The sequence below is a fragment of the Dreissena polymorpha genome, chromosome 8, assembly GCF_020536995.1.
Source record: "Dreissena polymorpha isolate Duluth1 chromosome 8, UMN_Dpol_1.0, whole genome shotgun sequence".
Taxonomy (NCBI): Eukaryota; Metazoa; Mollusca; class Bivalvia; order Myida; family Dreissenidae; genus Dreissena; species Dreissena polymorpha.
In genome coordinates this window covers 73703858-73725956 of record NC_068362.1, presented here as the reverse complement: position 1 = coordinate 73725956, position 22099 = coordinate 73703858, and the positions used below count along the sequence as shown (strand labels likewise).

Here is a 22099-nt window from a genome sequence, read left to right as displayed (position 1 = left end):
CAAAGTTTCATACCCATTGAAAATAACGAAAAAACACATATTATATGCACAAATTCGTCACTACAACTACATTAAACAACACATAAAATTTTATTCTCTAAAATATGACCGTATTTGTGCCTAAAATATGGAATGTTTAAAGTTGATAGGCGTAAATGGGTTTCGCAATTACGAGCACCTGTTAAATTAAAATCGTTCTTTTCTTATTGCTTTCATAATATTTTTAAGTCATTTTAATACTATCAATTTTATTAAATTGTAAAGAAATAAGAAAATATTTACTTACAAATCGATTCCATTCAGGATTTTATTTTACGGTTGCATAATTATTGGGAAATTAGCAGACTTTGCTTATGAAAGCATTGTAGTGTTCATCAACTTCTTGCACAAACAATGATGGAGTAGCTGTTGGTAAATTCCAGCATATGTACACGATGAAGGAGGTTCGCGTATTAATGTGGGTAATTAAAACTGGGTTTATTATGATGATTTATAACTCATTTGAACTTTTTCTAAAACCTGGCAAGCGTTTCGTGTTTAAAAGCCAACTTTTGGCATCCGAAAAAAAAAGATTTTAAATTAATTTTTTTTGGTTTCGTCAAAAATTGGAGTCGGCGGGTCCAAAAATCATTTTATTAAAAAATTCTGGCCTGACCTGAATACCACAATGGATTCCACCCAAACAATACCTCACGCCCCTACCCAGAATCCCCCCCCCCCCAACCTCCCCCCCCCCCATTTTTTTGTTTTGTTTTGTTTTGAACATCATCCAATAAATTACCCCACCCCACATTATACTCCCCTCTCACCCCCCCACCCCCACCCCCCTATGAAAAGAAAAAAACACATAGATCTATATTTGAATGCAGTTTCCTTTTATTTCATAACAAGGTTAATCTACAGCATGGAATAATGTAGTTGTTTTGGGTTTTGGTTTCTGAACTGTACTAAAACATGATAAAACTTAAAAATATGTGTAATAAGACAGTTGTTATTTCAACAAATACAGATCTTGTTTGGAAGGAGGTTTTAGCTCTGCAAGGAAAGTGTTATTTAGATATTGCATGTCATATATTTTCCCCGACCCAATAAAACTGTCAAAAATGCGGCCCTTAGTTTATGAGTTGAAATTAAGTGTTATAAAATAGATATAAAGTAATATGGTCTATGACATGTTAAATGAAGTTAGGTTTCCAATGATTGTCATTAATTATAAGGTCAGATTAACCAATGGTTTTCACATTGCATAAAAGTGGTGACAACTTTTTGGGGCCGATGAAACCCCTGGGAGTACAAATCTTTTTTCTTAGGAAATGTGTTTAAATATATCTATTGACAAACTTGTTCCCACTGAATATAAACAAATGCAACAAAAGTTTCTGTTAAAAACCTAATTTTCATCAAATTGTATGTTGTTCAATAATTCAAATGATATAAATTACATAGGACGTTTGTAAAAAGAAAAAAACAAAACATTATTTATCAATACAAACAAAGGAGACATTAAAAAGATTTATTTACTTTCACTTTCAACATTTTGCACAATTTAACTCACTTTCCTTAATGGGCACTAAAAGTTTGATTGCCTGAAGTCTTCATATGATCCAATAAACTTCTAGTGTTTTTTTATTTGCAGAACTTTGTATTAAGTGTTAGCATCAGTTTTCACAAGATTTCACATTATTTCAGCGTATCCAAGGGTTTGATGCATTTTGGGAATGGGTCCTTGTATAATTGGGAGCAGGTCTGTTGACTGAACATGTTTTTAGCTTTGAATTCACCTGAGTAAATAATAAGACAATGAAAAAAGTAAAATTTCAAATTCCATTGGTTTTCACTGATTCAACAAGGACCTGCTTTTGACACATCGGTCATCTGTACGCTTTTTCACTAATGCATTTTAATTTAATATATGACATTCAGTTCCCATCGGCTTTTACTGTAAAACTATTAATTAAGCAGTGATGAATGAATCAATTAATGAAACAAAGTGAAATGCTTCTGGTTTTCATCAATGTCAACACTTGACAGCAAATTGATGCAATTTTTAAGGTATGTTGATTGTCTTTTAAACGGGAAATAAACCTTCTAAAAAGAAGTTGTATGAGAATGCAACTGAAAAGGAGAGGATTTCAAAAAGCTGATCTTTTTGTATTGTTGTTATATAAGTTAGATATATCAATGAATGTTGTAGGGAGAAAGTAATGTTTTGTTTGCTTCTTATGGCTTTTCTTACCCTCTTGTTGAAATATAATGTTTGCTACAGGTCCATAAAACAACTATATTTGTAAATTAAGTCAAATTGATACCTGTCAGTGGATGCTGAATACCCAGGGCGATTCATACACTTGATTTTGCCATATTTCTTAACCCTTTCCCACTCGGACGCAAAGTGAAAATGGCTACGTGCAAATAGCATAAAACCAGAACAGCCTGTCCAGGTTTTACGCTGTTTGCTCCTCATCAGTATTTAAATTTTAAGGGTTTTAAATGAAGCCTTTTAAACTTGAATCTAGTAAGAAAAGTCTTCAATTAAATTTAACTTTCTAAGGAACCACAAACATGTCTGAGTGGTAAAGGGTTAATACATTTATGCCTGGCGTCTAGAAAAAAGGCCTTGGCAAACAGCATAGACCCAGATGAGACTCCACATGATGTGGCGTCTCATCAGGGTCTGCGCTGTTTGCTCAAAGGAATTTCTGTGAGCAATATTCTAAATATAGAAATAAATTTACTAAACATCCCTAATTTTGGAAATAAATTGATCCCATTGAGAAGGATGGGAGAGTCCACTAGGCATAAATGGGTTAATAGTGGTCACATTTAAAGGCCACTCTTGCACTACAAGTCTTGGGTTCTGCTCCAGGTTACGCATGGGCAATTTATTTCCTTCTATATTACATATAAAATAGTTGAAGTTCGATATCAGTTTTTACCATGATCAAGCATATACCCACCATATCATCATACATCATTGGAAAGATAAATGAATAATCTTTTGAAAAAAATGTTATTAAATTCTATACTCTGTAATTAAAAATATTTACCTTAGAATAGGCACACTGGTTTTGACAGCTGTGCAGACAGCCATGTTGGGCTCAAATAGTATGACCTGCATTCAAACCAGGAACCATCAACAGAAAAAGTAGAGTACAAAAATGGCTTTTTTTTTCTTATTGCTTACAAATTAATATACCTTCAAGTTGATACCAAAACCAACCATTTGCAATGTAATTTACAAATCCTAGGCAACATGCACTGAACAATGTGTGCTAAGTATCAAACTGACTGCATGTAACCCTGCAAATGTAACCCTGCAAACAGGAGTTCGGGTTTGGGGTTATGTAACCTCCAACAGAGATAGATTCGACTTCATTTGACTTCATTTAGCAGCACATAGGATCAATATCTAATCACTTATAAGGAAGTGGGTTATATAATTGGGAAGGAAGCTGGAAGTTGTAATTTATGGGTAGGACAATTGTATAGGGACTACCGTATCTAATGGAATTCAAATGATAAAGCCAAAAGCCAATTGTCTCCTTGATTCCTGTTTCCCAACAACATATTGTTGCTGTTGTTTTTAATAAAATTTCAATTGGAATGTTCATTATTAAATGAAGTTGGACTGTTACTAAAACGAACATCACAAATGCCATTCACAAAATGCATAATCTTGAAGAAAAAAACGCAACAATTTATGTAAGTACCAAGTTTTTAAATATTATCCCTGTCAGAAATAACACTTAATAACACCACTTATGAAAGATGACAATAATATGCTTACTGCTTACAATAATATGTTTAGAGAAAAAAACAACAGATTTACTGCTAATTTTGACCTATTTTTAGCTCTACTATTATATATGAAATATATATAGTGGAGCTATCCTACTCACCCCGGCATCGGCGTTAGTGTTAGCGTGAGCGTGCAAATGTTAAAGTTTGCGTACCACCCCAAATATTTTCAATGTCCCTTGACATATTGCTTTCATATTTTGCAAACTTCTTTACCAACATGACCCCAATCTATAAGCAAGAGCAGACAATTGTATCAAGCATTTTGTAAGAATTATGGCCCTTTTTCCATTTACAATATCCATATTACTTTAGTTACATTGCCATAACTTCTTTATTTATGATCAGATTTTATTAATACTTTGACAAAACAACACTTACCTGAATACCACAATGGATTCCACCCAAACAATACCCCACGCCGCATCCCAGAATCCCTGCCCCCAACCCCCCCTCCCCCCCCCCCAAAAAAAAATATATATATGTTTTTATGCACCCCTTTGAAGAAGAGGGGGTATATTGCTTTGCACATGTCGGTTTGTAGGTCGGTCGGTCAGTCCGTCCACCAGGTGGTTTCCGGATGATAACTCAAGAACGCTTGAGCCTAGGATCATGAAACTTAATAGGAACATTGATCATGATTCGCAGATGACCCCTATTGATTTTGAGGTCACTAGGTCAAATGTCAAGGTCACGGTGACTCGAAATGGTAAAATGGCTTTTGGATGATAACTCAAGAACGCATACGCGGCCAACAGGGCGAACTCTGAACAATATAACTGAAGCAACTGGTCTGTAATCCTAAATCTATAATTATCAGTCCAATGAAACATCATCATTTGAGTTAAATAAAGTGGATCAATAAAAATATTATCAGAATATGAGATTTTTTTGTATATTTTGTATATTAAATATTGTGTTAATGTTTAATTTTGTTGATTAATATAAATATAAGCAGGACAGTGGAGGTAATACACTATTATATCTTTCTTATATACAGGGGAAACAATTTCAATAAGTTTAAATTTCATGTTTAATAAATAGAGGATATTTGTTCATGTCAGTGTGAGATCATTTGTTGTTTTTTTTCATTGTCCCTTGACATTATTGCTTTTATATTTTGCATACTTGTTTACCAACATCACCCCAACCTATAAACAAGAGCAGACAACTCTATCAAGCATTTTGTCATAATTATTGCCCCTTTTATACTTAGAATATGCATATATTTGATAAATCTATGTTAAAGTTTGCGTACTTCCCCTTATATTTCCTATATCATTTGACATATTGCTTTTATATGTTGCATACTTGTTTACCAACATGACCCCAACCTATAAACAAGAGCAGACCACTGTATCAAGCATTTTGAAATAATTATGGCCCCTTTTACACTTAGATAATTGAACATTTTGCTTAAATTGCCATAACTTCTTTATTTATGATCACATTTTATTATTACTTTGACAAAACAACACTTACCTGAATACCACAATGGATTCCACCCAAACAATACCCCACACCCCTACCAGAATCCCTCCCCCCCCCCCAAACTCACCCACCCCAATTTTTTTTTAAACATCATCTACTAAATTACCACACCCCACATTATACCCCCCTCTCACCCCCCTACCCCCCCCTACCCCCCCCCCCCCATCCCCCCCCCAATTTTTTTTTTTTAACATCTAATAAATCCCCCCCCCCCCGAAAAAGATTTTTTTTTAAACATCTAATAAATTACCACACCCCACATTTTACCCCTCTCTCAGTCCCCACCCCTCTACCCCCCCGACCCTCCCACCACCCCAAAAAAAATATTTTTTTTGAAACATCTAATAAATTACCCCACCCCACATTATACCCCCCTCTCACCCCCCTTTTTTTTATTTTTGAAAGATCGTCTAATAAATTATTGAATATGAACAATTTCCCCATGATGGCTTACGTTAAACTGTCAAGCACTCGAATAGTCGAGCGCGCTGTCCTTTGACAGCTCTTGTTAGGTCACAAGGTCAAAGGTCAAGGTCACAGTGACTCGAAATAGTAAAATGGTAACCGGATGATAACTCAAGAATGCTTACGCCAAGGATCATGAAACTTCATAGGTACATTGATCATGACTGGCAGATGACCCCTATTGATTTTCAGGTCACTAGGTCAAAGGTCAAGGTCACAGTGACTCAAAAAAGTACAATGGTTTCCAGATGATAACTTACATTAGGTCAAAGGTCAAGGTCTCAGTGACAAAAAACGTATTCACACAATGGCTGCCACTACAACTGACAGCCCATATGGGGGCATGCATGTTTTACAAACAGCCCTTGTTTATATTTTATTTTTGAAAGATCGTCTAATAAATGACCACACCCCACATTATACCCCCCTCTCAACCACCCCCCCTACCCCCCCCCCCCCAATTTTTTTTTTTTTCCTTTTTTTATTTATTATGCCCCCCTTTGAAGAAGAGGGGGTATATTGTTTTGCACATGTCGCCCTGTCGGTCCGTCCGTCCACCAGATGGTTTCCAGATGATAACTCAAGAACGCTTAGGCCTAGGATCATGAAACTTCATAGGTTCATTGATCATGACTGTCAGATGACCCCTATTGATTTTCAGGTCACTAGGTCAAAGGTCAAGGTCACAGTGACTCGAAACAGTAAAATGGTTTCCGGATGATAACTCAAGAATGCTTGCGCCTTGGATCATGAAACTTCATAGGTAAATTGATCATGACTGGCAGATGACTCCTATTGATTGTCAGGTCACTAGGTCAAAGGTCAAGGTCACAGTGACTCGAAATAGTAAAATCGTTTCCAGATGATAACTCAAGAATGTTTACGCCTAGGATCATGAAACTTCATTGGAACATTGATCATGACTGGCAGATGACCCCTATTGATTTTCAGGTGTTTGGGTCAAAGGTCATGGTCACAATGACTCGAAACAGTAAAATGGTTTCCGGATGATAACTCAAAAAGGCTTATGCCTAGGATCATGAAACTTCATAGGTACATTGATAATGACTGGCAGATGACCCCTATTGATTTTCAGGTCACTAGGTAAAAGGTCAAGGTCACAGTGACTCGAAATAGTAAAATGGTTTCCGGATGATAACTCAAGAATGCTTACGCCTAGGATCATGAAACTTCATAGGTACATTGATCATGACTGGCAGATGACCCCTATTGATTTACAGGTCACTAGGTCAAAGGTCAAGGTCACAGTGACTTGAAACAGTGAAATGGTTTCCTGATGATAACTCAAGAATAATTAGGCCTAGGATCATGAAACTTCATAGGTACATTGATCATGACTGGCAGATGACTCCTTTTGAATTTCAGGTCACTAGGTCAAAGGTCAAGGTCACAATGTATTCACACAATGGCTGCCACTACAACTAACAGCCCATGTGGGGGGCATGCATGTTTTACAAACAGCCCTTGTTTACTTTATTTTGAAGGACAGTCCAAACTTCCCACCCAAGCTATTGCTATCAAACTTGAAGTAAAATCTATTTAGTTTGTTTTATGTCAAATGTTCAATAGATTGTGGGAAATATACCTGACCTATTACCTTGACATTGAATAATTTGAACAATTACCCCATGATGGCTTACGTTATACTGTCAAGCACTCAAATAGTCAAGCGCGCTGTCCTCTGACAGCTCTTGTTAGAAAATCCTTGACGATCTGTAAACATTCTTTTCAAGCAAAACCCTATCACAAAACAACATTGCCTTACAGTCAGTTCAAATTGATTTTCAATGTTCTTCTGTCTATGCTATAAGTTTAAATTGGAAACCTGTCCATCCAATGTAGAAAGCTAAGCCATGGTGATGGATTGTGATACCCATTTGTCCATCATGCGCTGTGGGTCATGCAGATCAGTCTAGCATCATCAACATTAACTTGTGAACACACTTAAGTCAGAATATTTGTCCTAATGATATATTGGCATAGAAAGACATTAATTTGGGTGAATATTTGTCCTAATGATATATTGGCCTAGTAAGAAATTGGGTCACATGGGTACAAAATCTAGGTCACTAGGTCAAGCTGTAGAAAATAATTATCCATCATGAAATATTCATGTACTGGAATTAAAATAGACAGTTTGTTACATGGGCTAATTTTCATTTAAAAAAAGGGAAAAATGTATGCTCATTCATCTTAAAATTGAATACTCTCACAGTAATCATAAATTGGTTAACCCTTAACCACGTAAATAAGAATTTTACCGCATTTGTAGTCCCTCAGAAAGTTACATTTAATTAAAAACCTTTCTTACTAGATTCAAATTTTAAATGCTTCATTACCAACTCTTAGACACTGATGAGCAGCAAACAGCATAAAACCTGAATAGACTGCGAGTTACTCGCAGGCTTTTCTGGTTTTATGCTATTTGCACATAGCCATTTTCACATGGCCTCTAAGTGGGAAAGGGTTAAGTGTTGAAAATCAAACTAAAACATATAAAAAAAATAAAAATAACTTTCGTCAGGTGAGTGGTCTAGGGCCACTATGGGCGTCTTTATGTTTTAACATATTGCACATATTAAGAAAACATTGATGACAAAACCTCAAACTTTGGTACTGGTACAAACATAAGCATGATTTATTCATGTATTTTACATTTTATTTGATATTTCAGGGCGGAATAATGGAAATCATGGTCCTGCGATCAGCCATGGGCTTCGATCCTCAAAATCTCAAGTGGAAAGTACGGGAACAGCAGGCCAAAGAGTCGGGGGAAATCAAGCTGGATCCCTCCATCATAAAGGAGCACCTGGGTTCCAGCATGTACACTGATCACATTCAGTTCGTGAAGGGACTTCATCAGCTGACGCGAAGTGATCGGACAGTAATGACCTTAATGTTCGTCATCGAGATCTTCTCGCCGGATCGGGCAAACCTGAAGAACACAGAGTCCGTGAAACAGACGCAGGACAAATTCACGCGTTGGCTGCAGCTGTACTTGGAATCCACGATGCCCATAGTCGAGGCCGAGAGACTGTATCCGGAGCTACTCAAGAAGATGCTCGAGGTGAGGAGTATCGGGGACGCCAGTGCCAAACTAGCGTCGAATCTTGACATCTCCAAACTGGAACCACTGCTTATCGAGGTGTTTAATCTGCAAAAGTGAACTTGAATGGTGTTAATGACCTATGAGCCCTTGACTTTAGGGTATTTGATTCGTCAGGCAGGTTCGGGTTTTTCAGTCAGGAATTGACAGTGGAAAAATGATCTCTAGGGGGTATTTGACGTCTCTCTCTGCACCACGTGTGGAGTCTCCAGGGTGCCCTGTTTAAATTGGCACCTTGTTTTCAGTGTTCGAATTGGGATAATTGATGTTAGTTATTGTTATTAGTGAGTTATTTACGTTATTCATCAGAGTGCTAACGAACTTATGCTGAAAATGTTTTTGTTTTTTATATATAAATATATATAAAAACTTTTAAGCATGTATAACTGTGCATTATAACAGATCTACAAATGGCCGCGTACCTGTTGTTTTTTTTGTCCTGTTGAACTGATAGCAAAATTGTGTAGTTTTATTGCACTCATAATAAATGTATGGGTAGTATATGATATATAACATGTTATATTCCTTTATACATATACATGCAGGCTCAAAGAGTGCAGTCACCCTCAAGTTTTTCAATAGAAGAGCAGTATATAAATAAGCATAGGACATGTTTCATACATGTTTTTTAATAATACTTTTTCATTGGTTACAATAAGTTCAGATTCAAAACAACATAAACAACCCATTTGACAATAATTTACATTCACTGAAAAACTCGATAGCATGATAAGGAATTTGTGCGTCAAAATGTAGGAATCGGTAGGTCAAACTCTGGATGTATCTGTTCAGCAATGGCAACAAATTGCCTGGTGGTTTATGGCAGCTTACAAAATTAAATGTGGCCTGGATTGATTTTTCTCACAGAGATGTGACTGGACTGTGGTTCTCCTTGCATAATGCCAAATGCTGCATGGTGGTTTAGGCCCTGCAGGAGTCAGATTCTCAGACTTTTTCAGCAGCTGCATTTACCTTGGAGGGCTACATGTCATTCCTCGTTTATCAAATGGAGACATCTTGTTTTTTCGGAACTAGTTTTTTTTCAGCAGAAGACATGGTTGATTCTACAGCAAGGGTTAGAGATTATTAAGTGATTTGGATAGAGAATATTAAGTGATATCCAGTTGAGTTCATTAAGTGATTGTGTTAGAGATTAATAAGTGATTACATTATAGATATTTAGTGATTTCTTGGTTAGAGATTATTAATTGATTTCTGCCGAAATAAATAAATTGATATTCCATGAAATATACCTGGTCTCCTTAATTTCTTTTTACATCGGCTATGCGAGAATGTTGCATTGTTTATACAGCTTTTACAAATCCAGAAATGGTTTATCTTCCTTTTGCAAATTTATAACAAAATTAATTTTATGGCCGAGCATCATGATCTTGCCTTTTATTATTTTTAAGCGATGTTGTTTTAAAATGGACTAACCTCTGAAACCTTTTAATGTTCACAGGAAGCCAATCTGGCATAAGGCATTGTTTGGTCACATGTCCTTTGCCATAAACACCACAAACACAACTATATGGTTGCCATAATAATATCATTGCAGACGGTCTTTGGTTCAGTTTGGCTCTGTGACAACTCATGGAAGACTTTTTACCTCACACATCCTATCGATCTATGTATCATAGCTTACCTGCATAGCAGTATAAACACTTATGTATTTCACATTTACTAAATATGAGGGCATATATGTTATATGGAGCACAAATCATACTTCACAACCACTGATTCATAATTTTTTTTTTTACTTCTGTTGTATTGTTTATGTTTTCTTTGGCCAAACTTCGCAGTGATGCAAGATCCATTTCAAATATGCCATTCGCAAATATCAGCAAACCTCATAAGTTAAATGTTTTTTGTGACATAATAAATAAAGATTTTGAATTGTTAGAAAAAAATGTTGACAGTTTGTTACAAAAAAATTGTCCAATGATTTTAAAAAGGATGATGCAATAAATTAATTCAGTAACATAATTGGGTTATGGTATATAGAACGAGAATAATTGTACATTACATAATGAAATTATGTAAAAGTTAGTAATAATTGTACTGTACATTTTATTTTTTACATTCAGGAATGTGCCACACAGGTTTACATGCAAATATAATGTTTTACCATTTGTATTTATTGTTTCATTTTGCTTCTTTTTATCTTATTGTACAGTGTTTTGTCACCTTTCTCATGCATGCTATGCTTCAATTATTTCTTCATTTAAATAATTTTCTGGTAATGTGTATAACACTACCAGTCTGTTTAATTGTAGAATTTTAAGATTGGTATGTTAACCCATTTATGCCTAGCGTCTAGAAAAAAGGCCTTGGCAAACAGCGTAGACCCAGATGAAAAACCGCTTGATGTGGTGTCTCATCAGGGTCTGCGCTGTTTGCTTAAAGGAATTTCTGTAAGAAATATTCTAAATATAGAAATAAATATACTAGACATCCCTAATTTAGGAAATAAATTGATCCAATTTAGAAGGATGGGAGAGTCCACTAGGCATAAATGGGTTAATGAGACACTCTGAATCCCTCTGATTTCATCATAATATTTGCTTAGTAATTACTTCACCGAGTCAATCAAAGATAGCAATCAGAATAAGGTGTTTTGACATTTAATATGTATAACCAAATATGGGGTGTGCTGAGTAATGTAGTCAAATATGCTGGTGTAATTTATTATTTGTACTTGAAATTTTGCAATTTTGTAAGTACATTTGTTTACCCCCAAACATTCCAGATTAGTATAGAAATGTATTGGCTAACTGTATAAAATACATCATATAGATTGGTATATCACATGTGCATTCACTGATTATATTTTAAGTGTTTATTGTCCCCTACCGGTGAAACCGGAGGGGACTTATGGTTTGCGCTCTGTGTGTCAGTCAGTCCTGAAAATGTTGGAATTTCTGACAATGGTGGAGCCGGTAGGGGACCATATTGCTTGACAATAGCCTTGTTTTTAAAGTGTAATTAAGGCCATATTAGCTATCGTACGGTTCATTAAATGAACCAATTAGTGTAAATGTTCATATTCTTCAATGCAATGATGTGATCTTAAGCATTTTTGAAAAGCAACGTTTCTTAATGCAAAAATGAATAATTGTTTTGCAATTTCAACTTATGTGATGCGGAAAAAAATAAAACCGGTGCATTTACTTGTGATTTATAACTTCAGATTTTTGTGATCTTTGCCACATATAAGTTTAAAAATTAAAAAGGCATTTAAATTCTACCTTACACTATTTAGTCTATTGGATTAGGACAAGACAGTATTGGATGTGTGTAGTGCATTATGCTACCATTGCCAATTACATTTATCTTACCTCAAATTTGCCAATTTGTCTTCACAGACAAAGATTGTAGTCTATTTGCCTCTTGACATATATTTTGTAGACAAGATATTACTCTAAGCCCAAAGCCTAATTACCCAAGAAGTGTCAAGCCCAATATTTTGTAATTCAGCACAATGCAAAACATGCACATATACACTCAATTCTAAAATTTCCGACAACAATCATCCCCAAAAATCAAACCCAGCATACCGGTTTCGCAGATGGCAATTTGTTTTGCTGCATTTTTGTTCTGTGTTCCACCTATAATGTTATAGGAAATGTGCCCACAGTCCTGTAGGCTGCATAATATGAACATGTTTGGATGTCTAGAGTGACAGCTGCTGGATCCGTTTCTCGTGTGATTTATCGAGCGATAGTCGGGGAGCCTGGTGGCCTGGCAAAAGCTGGGTACCAGGAGGTGATTGAGCATGATTTAAGAAGTGATAGCTTTGAGCCAGAATGGTGGCTGGATGAAAGCTGGGTACCAGAGAGTGATGGGACATAATTTATGCAGTTTGTTCAGGAGCTGGAAGGGTGGCTGGATGGAAGCTGGGTACCAGATTGTGACGGAGCAGCTATTCATGTAAACTGCTCTGCAGATGTTGTTCAGCTGCTTAAGCATTTGTCTGATGGTAAATTATTTCTGTTTGTGGTTAACCCTGCACCACTCACATATGCATTTTGACTTGTTTGTAGTTCCTTCTTATGAGTTTCAAGTTCAAAAGCCATCATTTTCAACTGGAAATACTGATGAGCAGCTAACAGCATGAAACTTAACAGACTGGGATTTCCTGGCTTTATACTGGTTGCATATATGTCCATTTTCACTTTCATTTTGAGCGGGAAATTTAAGTGTAAAGCATTTGTCTGATGTGGGTTCAGCAAAATAGATGTTTATTGTTACCACTTTCCATCCATTCTGTCATCATTTTTTCATCAAATTAATTAGCTTTTGTTAACATTTCAGACATTCGTTTGAAGTGAAAAGTCTTGACATTATGTAAAAAGTGTGCACAATGTTTTATAATCTTAATTTTGGTGCAACTGTAAGCAATACTTATAATACTTTATTATACCATTAAGATTCAACAGTTAATTATTTCACACAGCATGACTGTGTTATGTACTTTAAAAAAATAACAAGCTTTATCAACTTAACAGTAATCAAAGTCAACTCAACAGTTAAAAAGTTAGTTTTCTTGTCACACAACTGTAAATGTTAATTGTGTTCACAGTACACTACAACCCTGTAATGCTCAAGATCAGAATATTTATGTAATTCTTCTCCCTCCATTAAATCACTACATTACCTGCTGATCACCTCAGGTTGAATTTCTGTCACACGCTTTCTAGCCTAAGTACTCTTGTGACATGAAATGGGCAATTAGGTTTGAAATTGTGTTCAAAAGCACTCTATCTTTTTAACTGATATTTTTGTATTTGTTTTCTCGCTGTAAGCATTATGGTTTGACAAGCCATTAGTCTTTGAAGTCATTTTGATGCATAGGTAGTTATCACAGCATAATAAATGTGAAAAACTGAGCATGATTTATGAGAAGACATAATTAATGCTTTTTCAACTTAGTTTAGTTATCTATTACTGTCTGGTGCATTTTTAACTTGACTGAGCACATAGTGCTCATGGGAAGCTTTTACTCTTTCAGTGCTGTAACCGAATTTTGACGGCCTTTGCAAACAGTTTGGATCCAGATGAGACGCCACAGAATGTGGCGTCTCATCAGGATCCAAACTGTTTACTATTCTGATAGTATTCTTTGCAAAAATTCGAAGAAAATGCTACTTTTAGAAATTCAGCAGACAACTTTTTAGCAGACTTCAAATTTCCCAGCATGCAAAGGGTTTAGGATACTGTCAGTTGTCTGGCAGATCGTGTGTGTCTGCATCTTCATGCTTCTTTTCTCATCTATTGACTTCAAAGTAACTATTAAGGAACAATCCATGAGTGACCCTCATTAATACTTGTTCAAAGTGTTCTGTTCTGTTCAATATTTTCCTCTGAAATACAAGGGTAAGGGTTTAATATAAAGTGTGCATCATCATCTTTAGTCTTCTACTCATTTACTGCAAGTCATATACAAAATTACCAAATGGTAGAGGACCACCAATCAGTGTTACCCGGTACAAGCAAAATAGAAAACCTCTGGATCTTGCAAATTTAGGGGGAAAAATGTTTTTTCACAATTTAATAATTAAAAGTGTTTCTACAAAAAAATTAATGTCCTGGTATCTAAAGAAGTCTTAGAATTGGTTTGCATTTATTTTAGGTTGTGTCACATTGTGGAACACTTTAAAATTGGCTTCTTGCATCCATGAACTCACATATCCTATGGTATAATGCATTAACATTTTATAACAGATTGTGTCAAAGAATTTACAGCTGGTATGACCATACAGTCTTATCCCTGTATTTATTCCGTGTAAGAAAAAAAGATCTATGTTATTTTGGTATTTTTTCTGTGTGCAAAATCATCAAAAATTTGAAATTATGTATTTCTTTAGTTTATAAAGGTTTATGTATAACATTTCTTAACCCTTTATCTCGCAGAAACAAATGGAAAATGACTCGCAGTCTGTTCATGTTTCATGATGTTTGCTGCTCATCAGTATCTAACTTTTAGAAATGAAGCCTTTAAAATTTGAATCTAGTAAGAAAGGTCTTTATATAAATGTATCTTTCTGAGAGATTAAAAATTTGTCAAAATAGTATTTAAGTGGTAAAAGGTTAATTAAAGCATTTGCAAGTACCCTGAACAGTACATTATAGTTTATTAGTTCTTTATAATTTTCTTTAAGTAGTATGCACAGAACAATCCTTCCAACTGCATCGGACACCCTATGTTGTGGGCACATGTTACATACTTTGTTATACATCTTTAAAGTTAGAATAAGATAGACACCAATCTTAGAGTTGACATGGTTTAGATAGACACCAATCTTAGAGTTGACATGGTTTTTGTACTTTTTTCACATGCACTTGGTCCTTTCTTGTTTGTGCATTATTGTTCTAGATTTTATATTATATCACTTGTATGGTTATTCAAGCAATTTTGATGGGGTTTTTTATATTAAATTTGGCGTTTTTATAACCATCTTACTGCATGTGCATAAAGTGTTCTTGGATTCATCTGTGCAAGCCACAATGGCTTATCAGGGATGACTGGATTTTCATTGAGATAAGACTTCCTGGTAACGAAATATTCCATCTAAGGGGACAGTGTCGTCCCTTATTATAAGCCTGGACAGATGGGACAGTGTCGGCCCTTATTATAAGCCTGGACAGATGGGACAGTGTCGGCCCTTATTATAAGCCTGGACAGATGGGACAGTGTCGTCCCTTATTATAAGCCTGGACAGATGGGACAGTGTCGGCCCTTATTATAAGCCTGGACAGATGGGACAGTGTCGGCCCTTATTATAAGCCTGGACAGATGGGACAGTGTCGGCCCTTATTATAAGCCTGGACAGATGGGACAGTGTCGTCCCTTATTATAAGCCTGGACAGATCCTTGGAAGCATATTAGGTGCATACTTTACATTTATTTACAATATCTTTTGTAACATGGTAAGATTTCTTGGCCAAAATCCAGACTGAAACTCTCAAGAACAAAGCGAAAACCTCATTAACTGTCATTTTTAACTAGAATTAAATGATGTCACCAGCGACTGTCACTATAAAATATCAACAACAAAGTCCAGTCCCCATTTATTGTCACTTTTAAATGCATAAAAATAAATTAGTCTCTAATGACTGCCACTTGAAATCAACATCAGAATGGTGGCATAAAAACTGCCTGGATCTCTTTGAGTGTGAACCCCGGTGTTGAAATATTTTTATTGTGTGCTCATTGTTGTAAGTGTATTGCCAAGAAATCATGTTCTGTTATACACTATTTAAGTGATGTTTATCTATACATAGAATTTTTGCCATCAAGAGCCAGAATGGCTTATTGGCTTTCAATGTGTATGTGATGATAGGGCAGTGTGGTTATTAACAGAAAAAACTGTTAAATGCTTACAAAATTTGTCACATTTTATGTCGGTCATGTTTTATCCTTGGTTATGTTCAAGTTAAGTTTATTTGCAACACCAAGTGTGTGTTTTAGTGTAGTGTGTTTTTTCAGTGGTTAAGTATTTTAATACACTGTTTCTGTAGCACTGCCCATTCTTTAAGTGGACAAAACACAAATAGACATTAATGATATGTGTGGCAACTCTAATACAATTTTAGTTGTTATTGGAATGTAAGTCACTAGCTTGAACATGTAGTGCACTGTGTAATGATAACACATTGTATGTTTTCACACAGTGAAAGGTTAACATTGTGTGAATGGAAAGATTGCTTATTTATTTTATTAATGAAATGCATGTGCATTTAAAGTTATAGATTTATTCAATGTGGTTTTGTGATAATTACTGAAGAAGAACAACAAATTTTGTGAAACTAAATAAGGCCACAACTTCATTATTTAGTCTGTATAATTAAATAGTTTTATTTGTCGTATACTATAAAAATTATACCCCCATTACCAATGGTAATGGGGGCTATCCCCATTACCAATGGTAATGGCGGCTATATAGAGTCACTTTGTCGGTCGGTCAGTCTGTCTGTCTGTCGGTCTGTCCTGAAAGCTTGTCGGGGCCATAACTATGTTGTTCATTGTGAGATTTTAAAGTCATTCGGCACAATTGTTCACCATCATTGGACGGTGTGTCGCGCGAAAGAATTACGTAGATATCTCAAACGTCAAGGTCACACTTTGAGTTTAAAGGTAAAAAATGGCAATAAATGAGCTTGTCCGAGCCATGACTTTGTCATTTATTGTGAGATTTTAAAATCATTTGGCAGATTTGTTCCCCATCATTAGATAGTGTGTTGCGCAAAAAAATAACGACGATATTTCCAAGGACAAGGTCACACTTTGAGTTCAAAGGTAAAAAATGGCCATACATGAGCTTGTCCGGGCAATAACTATGTCGTTCACTGTGAGTTTTTTAAATCATTTGGCACATTTGTTCACCATCATTGGACGGTGTTTCACGCCAAAGAATTAGGTCGATATCACCAAGGTTAAGGTGACACTTTGAGCTCAAAGGTCAAAAATGGCCATAAATGAGATAATGTCTGGGCTATTACTATGTCGTTCATTGTGAGGTTTTAAAAATTATTTGGCACATTTGTTCAACATCATTGGATGGTATGTCACGCGAAAGAATGACATTGACATCTACAAGGCCAAGGTCACACTTTGAGTTCAGAGGTCATAAAAAGGCCATAAATGTGCTTGTCCGGGCCATATCTATGTTGTTCATTTTAAAATCATTTGTTCACCATCATTGAAAGGTATGTTGCACGAAAGAATTATGTCGATATCTCCAAGGTCAAGGTCACACTTTTAGTTCAAAGGTCAATAATGGCCATAAATGATAATGACATAGTAATTCGTAAAAAATCGCCATAAATTAGCTTCTCTTGTTTTGTGAAGACAGCATGCAAAATAGTCTGTGTCAATGCGGCATGTGGGGGTAAACGTCACGTCTGTGTCAAAGCTCTAGTTATTTTTAAGTCTATATTAAGATGCTAATTTTTTGGTAGGAGAAATCCGAGGTATTGTCATACCCAGCTCGTCATGTCGTCCTCCGTCGTCGTGCTAAAACTTGCACATAGTGCTCTAAAATCAAAGTGCTTCCACCTACAACTTTGAAACTTCATATGTACCTGCACCTTGATGAGTTCCAGACGCCACACCCATTTTTGGGTCACTAGGTCAAAGGTCAAGGTCACTGTGACCTCTAAAAAAAAAGACAAGCTTTCATTTATTTTGCCCCCCCCCTCTTCTTCGAAGAAGAGGGGGTATATTGTTTTGCTCATGTAGGTCCGTATGTCTGTATGTCCCTCCGTCTGTCCGTCCACCAGATGGTTTCCGGATGATAACTCAAGAACGCTTAGGCCGAGGATCATGAAACTTCATAGGTACATTGATCATGACTTGCAGATGACCCCTATTGATTTTGTAGTAACTAGGTCAAAGGTCAAGGTCATGGTGACCCGAAATAGTAAAATGGTTTCCGGATGATAACTCAAGAACGCTTATGCCTAGGATCATGAAACTTCATTGATACATTGATCATGACTCGCAGATGACCCCTATTGATTTTCAGGTCACTAGGTCAAAGGTCAAGGTCACGGTGATCCGAAATAGTAAAATGGTTTCCTGATGATAACTCAAGAACGCTTATGCCTAGGATCATGAAACTTCATAGGTACATTGATCATGACTCGCAGATGACCCCTATTGATTTTCAGGTCACTAGGTCAAAGGCCAAGGTCATGGTGACGAAATAGTTAAATAGTTTCCTGATGATAACTCAAGAACGCTTATGCCTAGGATCATGAAACTTAATCATAGGTACATTGATCATGACTAGCAGATGACCCCTATTGATTTTGAGGTCACTAAGTCAAAGGTCAAGGTCACAGTGACCCGAAATAGTAAAATGGTTTCCGGATGATAACTCAAGAACGCTTTTGCCTAGGATTATGAAACTTCATAGGAACATTGATCATGACTCGCAGATGACCCCTAATGATTTTCAGGTCACTCGGTCAAAGGCCAAGGTCACGGTGACCTGAAACAGTAAAATGGTTTCAGATTATAACTCAAGAACGCTTATGCCTAGGATCATGAAATTTCATAGGTACATTGATCATGACTCGCAGATGACCCCTAATGACTTTCAGGTCACAAGGTCAAAGGTCACGGTGACTTGACACAGTAAAATGGTTTCCGGATGATAACACAAGAAAGCTTATGCCTAGGATCATGAAACTTCATAGGTACATTGATCATGACTCGCAGATGACCCCTATTGATTTTCAGGTCACTAGGTTAAAGGTCAAGATCACAGTGCCAAAAAACGTATTCACACAATGGCTGCCACTACAACTGACAGCCCATATGGTGGGCATGCATGTTTTACAAACAGCCCTTGTTAAAAACTGCACCTGCAGTCAAGCGTTGGCACCTGTTATGCGGTGCTCTTGTTAATAAAAACAATTGTACATGTATTGACACTATTGTGTATTGTGTTTTTGTGTGTGTGTGTGTGTTATTACCAGAAGTTTTCAGACTGTAATACATGTATAGCATTTAAGGCCAAGCTGGTGAATCTAATATCATTAGAAACTTCTCCTGCTCCTTATTCATCCATGGGAATGTTAAATGACATTCCACTGGGACTATTATTAATTGTTAACATTCATTTTTATACGCCCGTCTATGACGGGACGTATTATGGTATACCCCGCGTCCGTCCGTCTGTCCGTCCGTCTGTCCGTCCGTCTGTCCGTCCGTCTGTCCGTCCGTCTGTCCGTCCGTCCGTCCGTCTGTTAATGTCGTACGCTACGTCAAATATCCTTTGACAGATTTTCTTCAAATTTTAACACAATCTTAATATTGATAAACCCTGATCCCCTTTCGTTTTTGACGGAATTCTGAATTGTCGTTCCAGAGTTATGGGACTTTGTTCGTCAAAATTTCGTGATTTCATTGAATGTCCTACTGTAGCTCAAATATCCTTCGATGGATTTTTTTCAAATTTCAACACAATCTTAATATTGATAAACCCTGATCCCCTTTCGTTTTTGACGGAATTCTGAATTGTCGTTCCAGAGTTATGGGACTTTGTTCGTCAAAATTTCGTGATTTCATTGAATGTCCTACCGTAGCTCAAATATCCTTCGATGGATTTTTTTCAAATTTTAACACAATCTTAATATTCATAAACCCTGATCCCCTTTCATTTTTGACGGAATTCTGAATTGTCGTTCCAGAGTTATGCGACTTTGTTCGTCAAAATTTCGTGATTTCATTAAATAAACTGAAGTAAAAAAATGATTCAAAGGGTTATTTATTACCTTACTACTTCATTGGCGAACGACGGGCGTATCATGCGCTCATGGCGCAGCAGTTTATTAACATTTGTGCTATGATACGAGTGCCATTAGTGATGTGTTGTAGTGTGTGTGTGATACCTCTCAATATGTCGGCCATTGTTCACCAACTATATTTTCAGACCTGAGATGCTCTGATAACTTTAATTATGACCTTAAGACTGTTGGGTAATGTATTTTATTTTTTAAGCCTTAACTGTTTTCAAACCTTTTTTCTGTATATTATAATTAAGGCCAATAATATTTGTCATGACATCAGGAAAATTGATATAAATATTTTTTGATAAATAAAGTATTGTTTCATTGGTCAAGGTCTTTTATGATGAAACCTAAAACTGGTATGTTAAGTGTATGAAACAACTGTAGAATTCATACTCTGGAACTTCATGTCATGTTGATGACCAAAGGCCTTTGGTATTTCAATTTGTTAATGAAATAGTTATGTTGCTTCACGATTTAGCAATATTTAGCCTGTGTAAGTGTAAAATTCTGTAAATAATGAATTCTGCTAAAATCGTGTAGTATTTTCCTACAAAATGTCTCATGAAAATACCAGGGGGTTTTAAGTTTAAAATTAACCTTTGCAATGATTGTTTTATATAAAATATAAGACATACAGACTGCATAATTTATAACTTGTTTCATTAAATAATAATGTGTCTGCAAGTGGTTTGAAAGGTCTAGGTCTAGAGATGTGTTTGTGCATTGATGTTCAGCTTTGTGTATATAATAATCATTTCTGTACTACATGTCAATGTGTAGTTTGCTTCAATCTCTGTTACTGGTAGTTATAAAAGCTGCTGCAGCTGAGTCTGTTGTGTACAGATTGTTAAATATATTTTATTAGTATATGCTTGTTACACATGTTCATGTTACTGAGACATTTAAATTATCTGTTCTGCCATTATATAAAGCCTTGCTTTGAGCAAAGAGGGTTTAATGCATGTGTGCATGTTTGTCAATTTCATTCCAGATTTGCGTGTGCAGTCCCCACAGGCTTATCAGAAACTTCTCTGATGAGCCTGTGCAGACTTCGTAGGCTAATCTGGGATGTCAATGTACCCACTTGCATTAAACCCTGTTTTCCCATATTGAGGGTCATACAGAGATATTGTTTTAGAGTTGCTCAATCACTCGTCATTCTTCAACAGTAGTCGTTATTAATTAAACATTGGTATTGTACATGTTAAATGTGTTACAGTTGTTCATGCAACCGTCGCTAAATGGTCCAAGGCCAAGAGTGCAAAATCTAGTCATCAGATTTATATATGTTATTATTATACCCCCAAAAACAAAGGTTAGGGGGATATATAGGAGTGAACTTGTTGGTCGGTCGGTCAGTCGGTCTGTCTGTCTGTCGGTCCTATTAAGTGTCCGCTCTCTAATTCAAGTAGTTTTCATCCGATCTTCACGAAACTTGGTCAGAAGTCTATCTACATGATGTCTAGGCCAAGTTCGAACATGGGCCTTGCCGGGTCAAAAACTAGGTCACGGGGTCACTTAGTGCGTTTTAAACATTCAGCATAGTGTCCGCTCTCTAATTCAAGTAGTTTTCATCCGATCTTCACGAAACTTGGTCAGAAGTTGTATCTACATGATGGCTAGGCCAAGTTCGAACATGGGCCTTGCCGGGTCAAAAACTATGTCACGGGGTCACTTAGTGCGTTTTAAACATTCAGCATGTTGTCAGCTCTCTAATTCAAGTAGTTTTCATCCGATCTTCACCAAACTTGGTCAGAAGTTGTATCTAGATAAACTTAAGGCCAAGTTTGAACATGGGCCTTGCCGGGTCAAAAACTAGGTCACGGGGTCACTTAGTGTGTTTTTTAACATTCAGCATGGTGTCCTCTCTATTATTCAAGTAGTTCTCATCCGATCTTCCCAAAACTTGGTCAGAAG

At 36.3% G+C, this 22099-nt stretch overlaps 1 protein-coding gene and 1 long non-coding RNA gene across 5 annotated transcripts in view; both read left to right on the top strand.

The window, feature by feature from the left end:
- Positions 1 to 21391, top strand: part of LOC127841980 (nuclear hormone receptor HR96-like) — a 189319-nt gene extending 167928 nt beyond the window's left edge. For 3 of the 4 annotated variants that reach the window (XM_052371234.1, XM_052371233.1, XM_052371232.1), the window contains one exon: positions 8450 to 21391. In XM_052371234.1, coding sequence (XP_052227194.1) covers positions 8450 to 8941 — 492 coding nt within the window. In that variant the 3' untranslated portion in view covers positions 8942 to 21391. The remainder of the gene's footprint in view (positions 1 to 8449) is intronic. The other variant, XR_008031447.1, reaches the window with a different exon arrangement.
- Positions 1 to 21391, top strand: part of LOC127842002 (uncharacterized) — a 128741-nt gene extending 107350 nt beyond the window's left edge. Inside the window, exon 2 of the long non-coding RNA XR_008031451.1 lies at positions 18285 to 21391. This is a non-coding gene — a long non-coding RNA (uncharacterized LOC127842002). The remainder of the gene's footprint in view (positions 1 to 18284) is intronic.
- Positions 21392 to 22099: the final 708 nt, after the last annotated feature.